This window comes from Budorcas taxicolor, chromosome 12, assembly GCF_023091745.1.
Source record: "Budorcas taxicolor isolate Tak-1 chromosome 12, Takin1.1, whole genome shotgun sequence".
Taxonomy (NCBI): domain Eukaryota; kingdom Metazoa; phylum Chordata; class Mammalia; order Artiodactyla; family Bovidae; genus Budorcas; species Budorcas taxicolor.
The window spans coordinates 19165236-19177804 of NC_068921.1; the positions used below are offsets into that span (position 1 = coordinate 19165236).

At 35.4% G+C, this 12569-nt stretch overlaps 1 protein-coding gene across 1 annotated transcript in view; it reads left to right on the plus strand.

The window, feature by feature from the left end:
* Positions 1–2024: 2024 nt before the first annotated feature.
* Positions 2025–12569, plus strand: part of SETDB2 (SET domain bifurcated histone lysine methyltransferase 2) — a 70291-nt gene continuing 59746 nt past the window's right edge. The window contains exons 1-3 of the mRNA XM_052650354.1: positions 2025–2040; positions 8825–8950; positions 9958–10023. Coding sequence (XP_052506314.1) covers positions 2025–2040; positions 8825–8950; positions 9958–10023 — 208 coding nt within the window. The remainder of the gene's footprint in view (positions 2041–8824; positions 8951–9957; positions 10024–12569) is intronic.

The following is a 12569-nucleotide window of genomic DNA, read 5'->3' on the forward strand; positions in this document are numbered from 1 at the left end:
CTTCTTCATTTCTTTCAGTCTCTGATTACTCTTTGAATGTCTGTAAGAGTCTTTTTTTTTTTTTTAACTCTTGCTATTGAAACATAAGGTGGCTGAAATAGTATTCTGGATTCAGACTTATTTTCCCTTAACATTTTGCATCGACATTTCTGATGAGAAGTCTGATTACCAGTTTGATAAATGTTCATTTTAGACCATCTAGATTTTCTGAAAGTTTCTGAGGCTTTGTCTTTATTCTTGATATTCTGAAGTTTACGCATGGTTTGTCTAGTGGTTTGTATTAATAAGTTTATTTTGTTACTCTTAGTGGCCTATGTGTTTTCCAGTTATAAGAATTTTTTGATCATTATTGCCTTGTCTTCTTTCTACTTACCCTCTTTTTGCCAGTTCTTTGCTCTGTATTCTGAGTGAGTTACTCAACTTTGTCTCCTGGCTCTTTATCTGAATCTGTTACTATGAATGATAATTATTGAGTTTATTTAACAACTACTTTTATATCCAAGATATCCAGTTAATTATTTTTCAGAATTGTATGTTATTTCTTTAGCTCTTTGATATTAAATACAATAATACTTGTTTTAAAATTATTTTCAGGATGCTCAGTTAATTTTCTGTAATTCAATTCAATTCATGAGTTTGGTGGGCTTGTTAAGTCTCTTCCATGGTGTAACTTTTTTCAGATGTTTGGTGACTCTTGGTTGTACATGCTTGTCTCCTCTGAGAGGATCTGTTCTTTATTTTGCCATGATACGTTTGTGGTTGGCATTATCTTTGCAACTTCCCATCTGTTTCCTTTCCACAGAGAGGTCCCACAGACTCAGTCTATAGATAATTTCCTTTTTATTTTCAGCATGATTCTATATTTTTAATTTAAAAAATTAAGATTTCTGTGAATTTGGTGTGGGAGTAGGAGAAGAATTTATCATGTGTTGACTAACATCCTGAGACTAAAACTGCTGACCTCTTTTTGACCTTTAGTTCCGCCTCTAAGTGTGTATCTTAAGGAAATAATCAGAGATAGGCATACAGTATATTCCATCATTATTTATTGTATTGGAAAAGTAGAAATAATCTAAATGTCTGATATAGAGGTTGACTTAATAACTTACTACATTTTAATTATTAAAATTCTTTGGTATAATTTAACTTAATGGATTATTGACCAAAGTATATTGTACAGTCACTTAAAAGGTCATATTATAGAAAAACATTAATGATGAGAGAAAGTGCAAGATATATTATCAATGAAAGATCATAAAAATTTATATATACTAAAATTCAAATTTTGTTTTTAAAGTATATATACAGAAAGAATAATAATAACTTAGCATTCATCGAGTCCTTTGTAATGTGCTAGGTATTATTCTAAGGGATTAAGTCACCCTCACAATAGTCTTTTGAAGTAGTTAACATTATTAGCCCCATTTAAAAGTTTTTAAAGGTTTATGAAATGGAGATACTTTATATTAATTAACATATATTTTAAATAGGTAGTTTTGAATTTTCCTATAATATTCCTAATATTGATATTTTACATATTTTTCCAGTTAATATGTATTCTTTTTTCATGATAGTTCATGCTATTTTAAAAGATAGAGCTATTGTTACAACAACCCTCTTTTTCTGATATATTTTATTATTTTCAAATATGCCTTTTACTATTCCTTATTGTTTTCCTTACAGAATGTTTCATGTATTCATGGACCAAAAGATGGAGTTGATTTTTGTTTTTAAAAAGATACTGTTGATGATTTGATACAACTGTACGTATTCACTTGATAAAGATTCATGGAGTGATCATTAAGTTGGACTAGTAATCATTTCGGAAAGTTTCTTCAAGCACAGTTTAAAATTCAGGTGTCAAAGAATATTCGGCTTAAAACAGTATAATGATATATTTTCTCTGAGTACTGCAAATTTCAGAGACCACAGTTGGATTCCAGTTATATTCTACAATCAAAGTGATTCAGTTCTTTGATACAGTTAATTTTGAAGAATTTGATGTTTGTAAACAGCACCAAAAGATGGGAGAAAAAAATGGTAGGTTGAAAAACCATTGTTAAACTTTATGTTTAAAAGTATAGAGACTTCTTAATGAAGTTGAATTGTCGAATTTTCAAGTTTTTTCATTGCATGTGACTTCCCTGAATTACAATTAAGGATTTATTCTCATGGAACAACAGTTTTGACTCTTTATAATTAATTGTGTATCTGTAATGCTTAGTCAGTACTTAAATGTACTTTTAAAAAATATACTTTATTTTTTTAGAAAACTTTAAACTTTACAGAAAAATTCAAAGGCTGGTACAGAGTTCTATGCACCCAGTTCTGCCTATGATTAAAATCTAACATTTGGCTGATACATTTGTTACAGTTATTGTTACTGACACATTATTGTTAACTAAAGTTCATAGTTTATTCTTATTTCCTTATATGATGTCTTTTTCTATTCCAGGGTCCCATTCAGGATACCACATTACATTTACTTGTCATGTCTCCTTAGGGTCCTCTTGGATATAACAGTTTCTCAGACATTTCTTGTTTTTGTAAGATTTTGTATCCAAGTGTCTTAGAAGATGCTCCTCTATCGGAATTATTGAGTGATATTTTTTTTTCTCATGATTAGACCTGGGGTTGTTTATTTGGGGGAGGAAGACCATAGAGGTAAAGTGTCATTTTTTACCAAATGATGTCAAGGGTACATGTTATCAACATGATTTCTTGTCTGTTGATGTTGATCCTGGCTGAATTGTGTTCAGTGATTTCTCCACTGTAAATTACTGCTCTCTTTCCCTTCCGTTTCCCTACTTACTCTTTGACAGGAAATCACTATGTGCAGCCCATACCTAAGGAGCGGAAAGTCATACTCCTCTTTGAGAGCAGGATACTCACACTATTATTCAAAAGTCTTCTACAAGGGAGATTGGTCTCCTCTCCCCAATATATGTATTTATTCAGTCATGTATTTATATCAGTATAGATTCGTGAATACATATTTTATATTTTGGGTTATAATCCAGTACTTTTTTATTTTGTTATTCAAATTATCCCAGGATTGGGCATTTGGAGCTCTTTCAGTCAGTCTCCTCCCCCTTTGACATACTCCATCAGTGCAGGTGGTTTTTGTTTTGTTCTTTGTTTTTGGTTTTTAGCACTTTCTTATTTTCTGGTACTAAAAGATGCTCCAAGTTAATCTCGTATTTCCTGCCATCCTCCTAGAATGAGCCATTTCTTGAATGAGCCTACCAGGTTCCTTTTATTGGAGAATGGTATTACCAACCAAGATCTGGGCAGTAGGTGTGTTTGTTGCTCTTGGGGTGTCTTGACTATAGGCCCTCTCAACTGACAGAGCAAGATATATATAAATTGTATTTATACGTATCTATAAATATTTCTGTATGTAACCATCTCGAGTTTATACTGATGTTTCTGGCTCTAATCCATTACCACAGGGGTATGCTAACCTAGTCTCCTTGCTTGCTTGTAAATTCCCATTATCTGTTATCTACTTATTTATTTGCTTAATTCTAATACATATGTATAGCAGTATCAGAAGTATAAACTCATTCAGAGGTGGGAAACCTCAGTGCTTGCGCAAGTTCCTTTTGCCTCTAGTTTTACAGAGTCCACTTATTTCCAAAGTTGTTTCAATCTGCATCTTTTCCACCCAGCCCTTCAGCAAAGTTGTGTATACATGCCTTCCTGGGATCCCTGATCTCTTAAATGATATTGCGTACATTAAGCTTCCCTCTTTGTGCTTTCAAGTACTGTGGGTTTTGATGAATGCATAATGTTACGTATACACCATTACAGTATCATACAGAATAGTTTCACCACCCTTTAACATGTGTGTAATAGGTGAATTGTTAAACAGATTGTAGTACCTGTTTCACTAGACAGTTATCTAGGCCAGTGGTTTTAAGCCTTCTTTTGGTTAAAGAGTATAAAGCCTACTTTATGCTCTTCAAAGTATTTAAAACCCTCAATAGCTTTCGTTTATGTGGTTCAATTCTGTTCATATTTACTATATTAAGAAATTGAGAAGCTTCAAAAATGGTAATTGATCTATATTTTTAAAATAATAAACCCAACATGTTAATATAAATTACGTGAGAGAGAACTATTTTCTGAAACAAAAAAATTAGAAAAACACTTTTTTATTTTTACAAATCTCTTTGATAGTTGGCTTAATAGAAGAGAGATTCTCATATCTGCTTCTGCCTTCAGTCTGTTGTGAAATGAGGCTTCAGTGTAAATGTATAAAGAAAATGAAGCTTCACACAGACAAGAAGTTGGAAAAAGGAAGAATATTTTAATAGCCTCTCAGATGATCGTGGAAATTTTTATTTGATACAACTACAAAACTCAAAAAGTAGTCATTCCTTCAAGATTAGTTATAGTGTGGAATCTGAATTCATATCAGTGAGTTTTCTTTACACTGTTAGGTTAAAATCTATTGATTTGCCTTGCACTTTGAATGGGTCTCTTACACAGGCATGATTTTATAACATCATGCATTGGCCACTTGGAAAACATTGGTGCAATGAATTATGCAGATTTTTCTAACGGTTGACACATTTAATCACAGTATTTTAAAATTACATTTGTTAATATCGCTATCAGTCATCTAAAATTGATGAATTAGTGAGAACCTTTCAAACTTACCATGGCAGATGCAAGTTTTCTAAATTTTTAATTTTAATTTGGTAGCTTGAATTTTATCATTAGCAATGACTGCAGTTAGTTTTGTCCTTCAAGTTTGAGAAAATGTGTACCAAACACCCAGTCAGAAAACCATAATTTTTATTAGTGTTTCTTTTCAGTAAAAATGGTTTTCCATGGTCATGAGAAACGCTGGGCTGGAGGAAGCACAAGCTGGAATCAAGATTGCCAGGAGAAATATCAATAACCTCAGATATGCAGATGACACCACCCTTATGGCAGAAAGTGAAGAACTAAAGAGCCTATTGAGGAAAGTGAAAGGAGAGTGAAAAAGCTGGCTTAAAGCTCAACATTCAGAAAACGAAGATCATGGCATCTGGTCCCATCACTTCATGGGAAATAGATGGGGAAACAGTGGCTAACTTTATTTTTCTGGGCTCCAAAATCACTGCAGATGGTGATTGCAGCCATGAAATTAAAAGATACTTACTCCTTGGAAGGAAACTTATGACCAACCTAGACAGCATATTAAAAAGCAGAGACATTACTTTGCCAACAAAGGTCCGTCTAGTCAAGGGTATGGTTTTTCCAGTGGTCATGTATGGATGTGAGAGTTGGACTGTGAAGAAGGCTGAGCGCCGAAGAATTGATGCTTTTGAACTGTGGTGTTGGAGAAGACTCTTGAGAGTCCTTTGGACTGCAAGGAGATCCAACCAGTCCATCCTAAAGGAGATCAGTCCTGGGTGTTCATTGGAAGGACTGATGTTGAAGCTGAAATTCCAGTACTTTGGCCCCTGATGCAAAGAGCTGACTCATTTGAAAAGACCCTGATGCTGGGAAAGATTGAGGGCAGGAGGAGAAGGGGACGACAGAGGATGAGATGGTTGGATGGCATCATTGACTCAATGGACATGGGTTTGGGTGAACTCCGGGAGTTGGTGATGGCAGGGAGGCCTGGCGTGCTGCGATTCATGGGGTTGCAAAGAGTCAGGCACGGCTGAGCAACTGAACTGATGGGAGGATAAGAAAGCTAGTTTATCTTACAACTCAAAACGGTCTCACTAGTGGTTTTCCTTGAAAGAGCCACTGTACTCTGGTAATTATTTATGTTGCCTTATCGAGAACCCTAAGTGAAATTGGTGGTAAACAATACAATGGCTAACTGGTAGTTTGGTGCAACTGCCTTGATTCACACTAAGGCTCCAGCACTTTTATTCACCAGAGCTTTTGAACCATCAGGTAATGTCAATATAGGGAAGAAAAAGCAAGTAATGTATTACTGTTAAAATACTTTGACCTAGGGTATTGTCTGAAAAGATTTGTGCTATGCTGTGCTCAGTTGCTCAGTCGTGTCCGACTCTTTTGACCCATGGACTATAGTCCACCAGGCTTCTCTATTCATGGGGATTCTCTAGGCAAGAATACTGGAGTGGGTTGCCATTCCCTTCTCCAGGGGATCTTCCCCACCCAGGGATCAAACCCAGGTGTCCCACATGGCAGGTAGATTCTTTACCATCTGAGCCACCAAGGAAGCCCCAACATCCAAGAATTCATAAACTATACTTTGCTGATAACAGGCTCAAAGGTGTCTTAGAGATTCTCTGGACCACTGCCCTGAAGCTCTTCAAGGAATGGATGGAGAAAGATAAATACATACATATACATGTACCTAGGTCATTATCAGTGTATTTAGTAAGCAGTCCATAAATATTCATCTACTAAATGAGCTCAGGTCAACGTGATTCATGACTGTTGCCTATTTACAAAGACTCTATCTCATGTGAGATTGGAAGACATATAGTATAACTGTATAGTTGTCTTCCTTCTTTGCAAAGGTGCCGTACCTCTTGCTTCATGATTATGTTCTTGTAATAAATCTTAAATCTAGCTGAATAATGGAGCAAGCTTAGATAGACAGTGGAGTTGTAAGATGATATTCTTCATTTCTAGAGGCAAGTAGCAGCAGTATTAGTTTACTGATTTGACTTTCAACTCAGGTATCTGGTGCTATATTCCTTCTCAGTCTCCATGATTCCTTTTTCTTATTCACATCACTTACATGTTGATGTTTTACAGAAAACCCTTCTCATTCTACGGATTCTCTCTAATCACATCTCCTCTGTGGCTTCAATCAAGAATTTTTGTATCATTGACTCCAAAATTAACTTGTCTATCTGGACCAGATCTTCCTCTGGAACCTGTGTATCCACTTTGCCTGTGCTGCTTGAATTTCCCGCTTGTTGCTCTACCTTTATTCACTGTTGCAAATAATACCAGTATTATACATGTGGTTGACCAAATCAGGAACAGAAATCAGTCTTGACTCCCTTTTCCCACTGCCCCATGAGTGATATTTTTAAAAACAAATTAATGACATAACGATAAGCTGCTTAAGCCTCTCAAGTGGCTCTCCATTGCCTTCCATATAAAAATAAGGTTGCTTAGTATGGCACACAAGGCCCTCCATGTCACAGCCCCTACCTTTCTCTAAAACATTTCTCATCCCTTTTGCCTTTTCACATTGTGTTTGTTTGTTTTTTTTTTCAAGTGTTGAAACGTTTGTCTGAACTGTGCTTTGGGGAATTAAAAGTAGGCTTAGTCTTGTGTAGTACACAATAGGCCAGAGAGGTAACAGGGAAGCAGTGCTCCTCCTGAGGCTGCTGGAGAGCAGCCGCTTCGTTAGCCAGAGGTCCCCTTGGGGTAAGATGACTGCCAGGGAGAGTAGAGACTGAAGAATTCCCCACTGTTACTAACTGGGAGGTTCTGGGTTTAATTTTTATGAAGGAAAATGTATTTTTTTGGTGAACTTACTGTGCTGTCTGCTCATTAATCCACCCAGTGGCTTCTCAAGTGACCTGTCTTCAGTGCATTTCCTCCTTTGCTTAAGGCCCTGTTCATTTTAAGCATTGTATGCATTAATGTTATCTATTTTAGAAATAATTTGTGTTTAACATTTTGGGTATTTTTGTTACTTTGAAACATGGTGTGAGATTTGACTTTTGTCAGTTTGTTTTCATTGCATTTCTCATATTTCTGTTTTCAGCTGTGAAAGGATGGAAATTTTTGATTACAGTGTTAGTTTGCTGAGCATCTGAAATGTTAGCTTATCTATATAACTTTATAAAAGCTTTAAACATTATTTTGCCTCATGTCACTGTGAACAAAAAATATTGCCTGCCACTTCAGAAAATAGTGCTGCCTGCCCTCGAGCCAACATCTGCATCCACCCCCAGTGGCACTCCCTGAGGAGAATTGAAAAGGTAGAAAAATTAGGTACTGACCGCAGGTAGTTAAGATGCATATCCGAAGAAGAATTTCAGCGAGCCCAGACTCTTGTATCTCCCTAGACATAAAAAAGCACTAACATCGTTAAATTGAGACATCTGTTCTTTGTGATTGGCAGTAATCATTCAATCTTTAATTACATGTTTTATTTTTTCCTCTCAGCAAAAGCTGTTTATCCTGACTCCTCCCTTACCTCTTGGGAGCCGTTTCTCAGAGCTATTTCAGAGGCCTCTCCCAGACTGTAGTCCTCAGTAGGTCCCCAAATAAAACATAATTTTCAGCTTTCAGATTGTTTTTTTTCAGTCAACATAACCATTAAAAAGTTGGTACAAAGATTTTTAAAAGCATTAGTGTTAGATATTTCATTATTTCAACGGTTGTTGAGATGTTTCATTCTGAAATCATCCACTTGATACTCATTGGAGGTTATGTCCTTGAAAAATTTTAAATGTATAGTTGTCCATAAGTACGCCCGCTTCCACCCCAGAATGAAGTCATTCCTTCTGTTTTCCAGTCAAGAAATAGTTTCACTCAAGTTTTCAACACTTTTTTTTTTTGGTTAGCAGAAATAAGGGAGATGCCTAGGTCATCTTTGTTTTTCATTCTTTCTAAAGAGACAGTGACGAAGGACTCCAGTGGTTAGGCCTCCACACTTCCACAGCCCCCGGGTTCAGTCCCTGGTCAGGGAACTAAGATCATGTGGCCAAAAGAGGAAAGAAGAAACAGTGACAAATATCTTTTTCCTGAAGGAAAGTAATAGCCCAATTAAATCTTGATTTTATTTAGAAACTAAGTGGATTTTTAATAGCATGTGCCTTAGGAAAGTTACAGTCTATGTCTGTTGAGCTCTTAGGCTATTCACTTATTTTTCCTTTAGGTGATGCAAAAACTTTCTGGATGGAGCTGGAAGATGATGGGAAAGTGGATTTCATATTTGAACAAGTGCAAAATGTGCTGCAGTCACTGAAACAAAAGATCAAAGATGGGTCTGCCACAAATAAAGGTATGAACCAATAAAAACTTTCAACACATTTAATGCTAAATATTGCCCACTGGCAATACAGTTTAGTTCTAATTCCAGTATTGCTATTTGTTTTAAAAGTCAAGATATTTTCTTTTGTTTTCTAAGAACCTGACATCAGTTCTGTTTGCTTTTTTTGTGTATATGCTCTGTTTCTATAAAAACTCATTTTTATCATACTATGAACATTTGTAAAAGTGGATGAAGATGATTATTTTGAATAATAAATTATGAATAAATAAATCTCTTTATCTCAGGCTACTTTTCTCTCCCTCATTGTACCTTTATGCAGGGTGGAGGGGGTGTATTACAAAACTAGTATGTGCTCCTTGTAAAACATTTGGTACATACAGTAAAATATAACAGATTATCCATCACTCAGTCTTTCAGAGACAGCTTAGATGTATATGGATATGTTTTGCCTGCTTTAAACAGAATTTGCCTTAGTAGTCTTCAGAAAACAATCTTGTGTTTTACATAGGCAGTCAGTTCAGTCATCCACGTTTTTATTTTTTCTGTTTCTTTGTCTTCAGCCCAGGTAGTTGTAGAATATAGACTTTTATATGGAAACTTCCTTCATTACATCAGAATATATGATTTTCAAGCAAAATTTCCCCCCTCCTATTCTTTGTTTTCCACAGGATATTCTTAATTCTTTTTGGATATTCTATGACATTAATCTGTTGTGTGTTTGTCTGCAAAATTAATACTTTCATTTTAATATTCTCATTCCTTCATGAATCTGATACATGTAGGTTTGAATTCACTTCTACCTCTTCCTATCTGATTGATCTGAAGTAAACAGCTTAACCTATAAGCTTCAATTTCTTTGTCTTTAAAGTAGATACTCATAAAAACCTCTCAGAGGAGTTACAAAGATTGAATGAGATGAAGTATGTATCAGTGAATTGCATAGCACAGTAGCTGACATCTTGAATAAGGTGATGCTGTTGCTGATTGTTTTCATTCTTTTTTCCCTTCCTTAACAGAATACATCCAAGCAATGATTCTAGTAAAAGATGCAACTATAAACCACAATTCAACATTGATAAAGGGTATGTACATTTCTAATCCTAACCTAGAATACTCTCTGCTGTTTTCTTGCTTTGAAGCGAGCCAGCCTTAATTATGTTGCGTTAAGCAAAGACAGTTTAAAATAAAACTGCAAGATCCATAGAGGTAAGTTATGGAAATCAGTGTTCCTAGTCAATGAAGAGTCCTGCCCATCCAGAGATAGGAAATGCACACCCTGTTAAACCTCTCAGAAGAACAAATGTATCTCTTCTTCAAAAAAGGTTCTCCTATAAGAAGCGCAAACAGAATTCCAAGACTCCAAACCACTGTAAACCTGCTTTGTGTAAAGAACAATGCTACAAAGATATATTTTGGTATAGATAAATTGATGGAAACTTTTTTCATTTCTAGATTATTATTAGAACATCAATGTATCAACTTTAAAGGAATTGAACAAAGATAATGTACTAGGATTAGAAAAAAATTGAGAAGCTATTTTAGGTAAACAACAAGGTCCTACTGTATAGTACAGGGAACTATGTTCAATATGCTATAATAGTCCATAATTGAGAAGAATATGAAGAAGACCATACGTGTGTGTGTGTATATATAACTGAATCGCATTGCTATATAACAAACACAACACTGTCAATCAATTTTCCTTCGATTAAAAAACTTTTTTTTATTAAAAAGTTATCAGAATCACTAGCCTATAAATGTTAGACTGTCACCAATTTGCTAAAGTGTTGAAGTACATTTTCTAAATTTTAGTTAATGCTGCCATATATTTTCAACAGATTGTAATCATTTTAACTGTCATAATTTGGAGCCTTAGAGTTTTAAATCTTTGAAAATATGGTTTAACATCATCAGTTTATTTTATTTATTTATTTTTTAAAAATATAAATTTATTTATTTTAATTGGAGGCTAATTACTTTACAATATTGTATTGGTTTTGCCATACATCAGCATGAATCCACCACAGGTGTACACTTGTTCCTCATCCTGAACCCCCCTCCTACCTCCCTCCCCGTACCATACCGCTGGGTCATCCCAGTGCACCAGCCCCAAGCATCCTGTATCATGCATCGAGCCTGGACTGGCGATTCGTTTCACATATGATATTATACATGTTTCAATGCCATTCTCCCAAATCAGCCCACCCTTGCCCTCTCCCACAGAGTCCAAAAGACTGGTCTCTTTTGCTGTCTCATACAGGGTTATCGTTACCATCTTTATTAACTCCATATATATGGGGTACTGTATTGGTGTTTCTCTTTCTGGCTTATTTCACTCTGTATAATAGGCTCCAGTTTCATCCACCTCATTAGAACTGAGTCAAGTGTATCCTTTTTAATGGCTGAGTAATACTCCATTGTGTATATGCATCAGTTTATTTTAAAGGAAGGTTTTATTTTTCAGAAATGTTTTCAGTTTCAGTCGCTAACGTAAAGTTTTAGAAAAGAGAACATTCTTTCAAGAAAATAGTCTTTCTCCCAGTAGCCTACAGTAGCACTTAGAATCAACATACCTTAAGGGTTAGATTAGTTTTCTAAGAGAGAAGCCTGTAAGTGCAAGAGGTGGTAAGAAGAAATAATTCTAAACAGCTTTTTTCTTTCTAAATAATCTTTCCCAGTAAAAGAAAGTAAGTTGGGTTTTTGTCTTGGTTCTTTTAAAGTAATGATTTCATTAGTAGAAATGCAGAGTATTCTAGTTTCATATTTTTATATGTTTATCTGAAGTGTAATAAATTTATCAAAATAGAAGTATATGTTTGCTAGTGGTAGAGCTAGCAAATGTTTTTAAAGTAATCAGGGAATTATGTTGTGACATTGCTAGCAAATGTAGGGATTAAACACTTCATAGTACTCTTGCCTGGAAAATCCCATGGATGGAGGAGCCTGGTGGGCTGCAGTCCATGGAGTCGCTAAGAGTCGGACACAACTGAGTGACTTCACTTGCACTTTCCACTTTCATGCATTGGAGAAGGAAATGGCAACCCACTACGGTGTTCTTGCCTGGTGAATCCCAGGGATAGGGGAGCCTGGTGGGCTGCCATCTGTGGGGTCGCACAGAGTCAGACACGACTGAAGCGGCTTAGCAGCAGCAACAGCAGTAACTTTATTAAACTTTAGGTTTCATATTAGTATTTATTTTTAAAGGAATACTAAGACTGGGAGAAACAAAAGGACTTGGTGTTGAGGTCAAAACAAGCCATCCCAGATTCAGCCTGAATTCCCCAAACCACTAATATACGTTTGATTTTTCTTTGCTTGTGTGTAATTCTAGAAATATTTGCTGTATCCCTATACAAAGAACTGGATACTGTTTTCTTGAAAGAAATTATTATTACTCCTTTCTCCTTATCTAATGGTTGATATCAAATCTCCCTGTTTTTTAGTAAATCTTGTTTCCGACTCTGCTTATACACCTTTGTTATCTTTGTATCTGTTAGTATGGCGTTATATGGCTCATTCAAAGAAATTTGCTGGGAAAAATCAGAAATTCTTAATTTGAAAAACTTACTTTTTTTTTTTTAAAGGCTGTGCCATATGGCATTGGGTTATTACTTCCCCAACCAGGGAT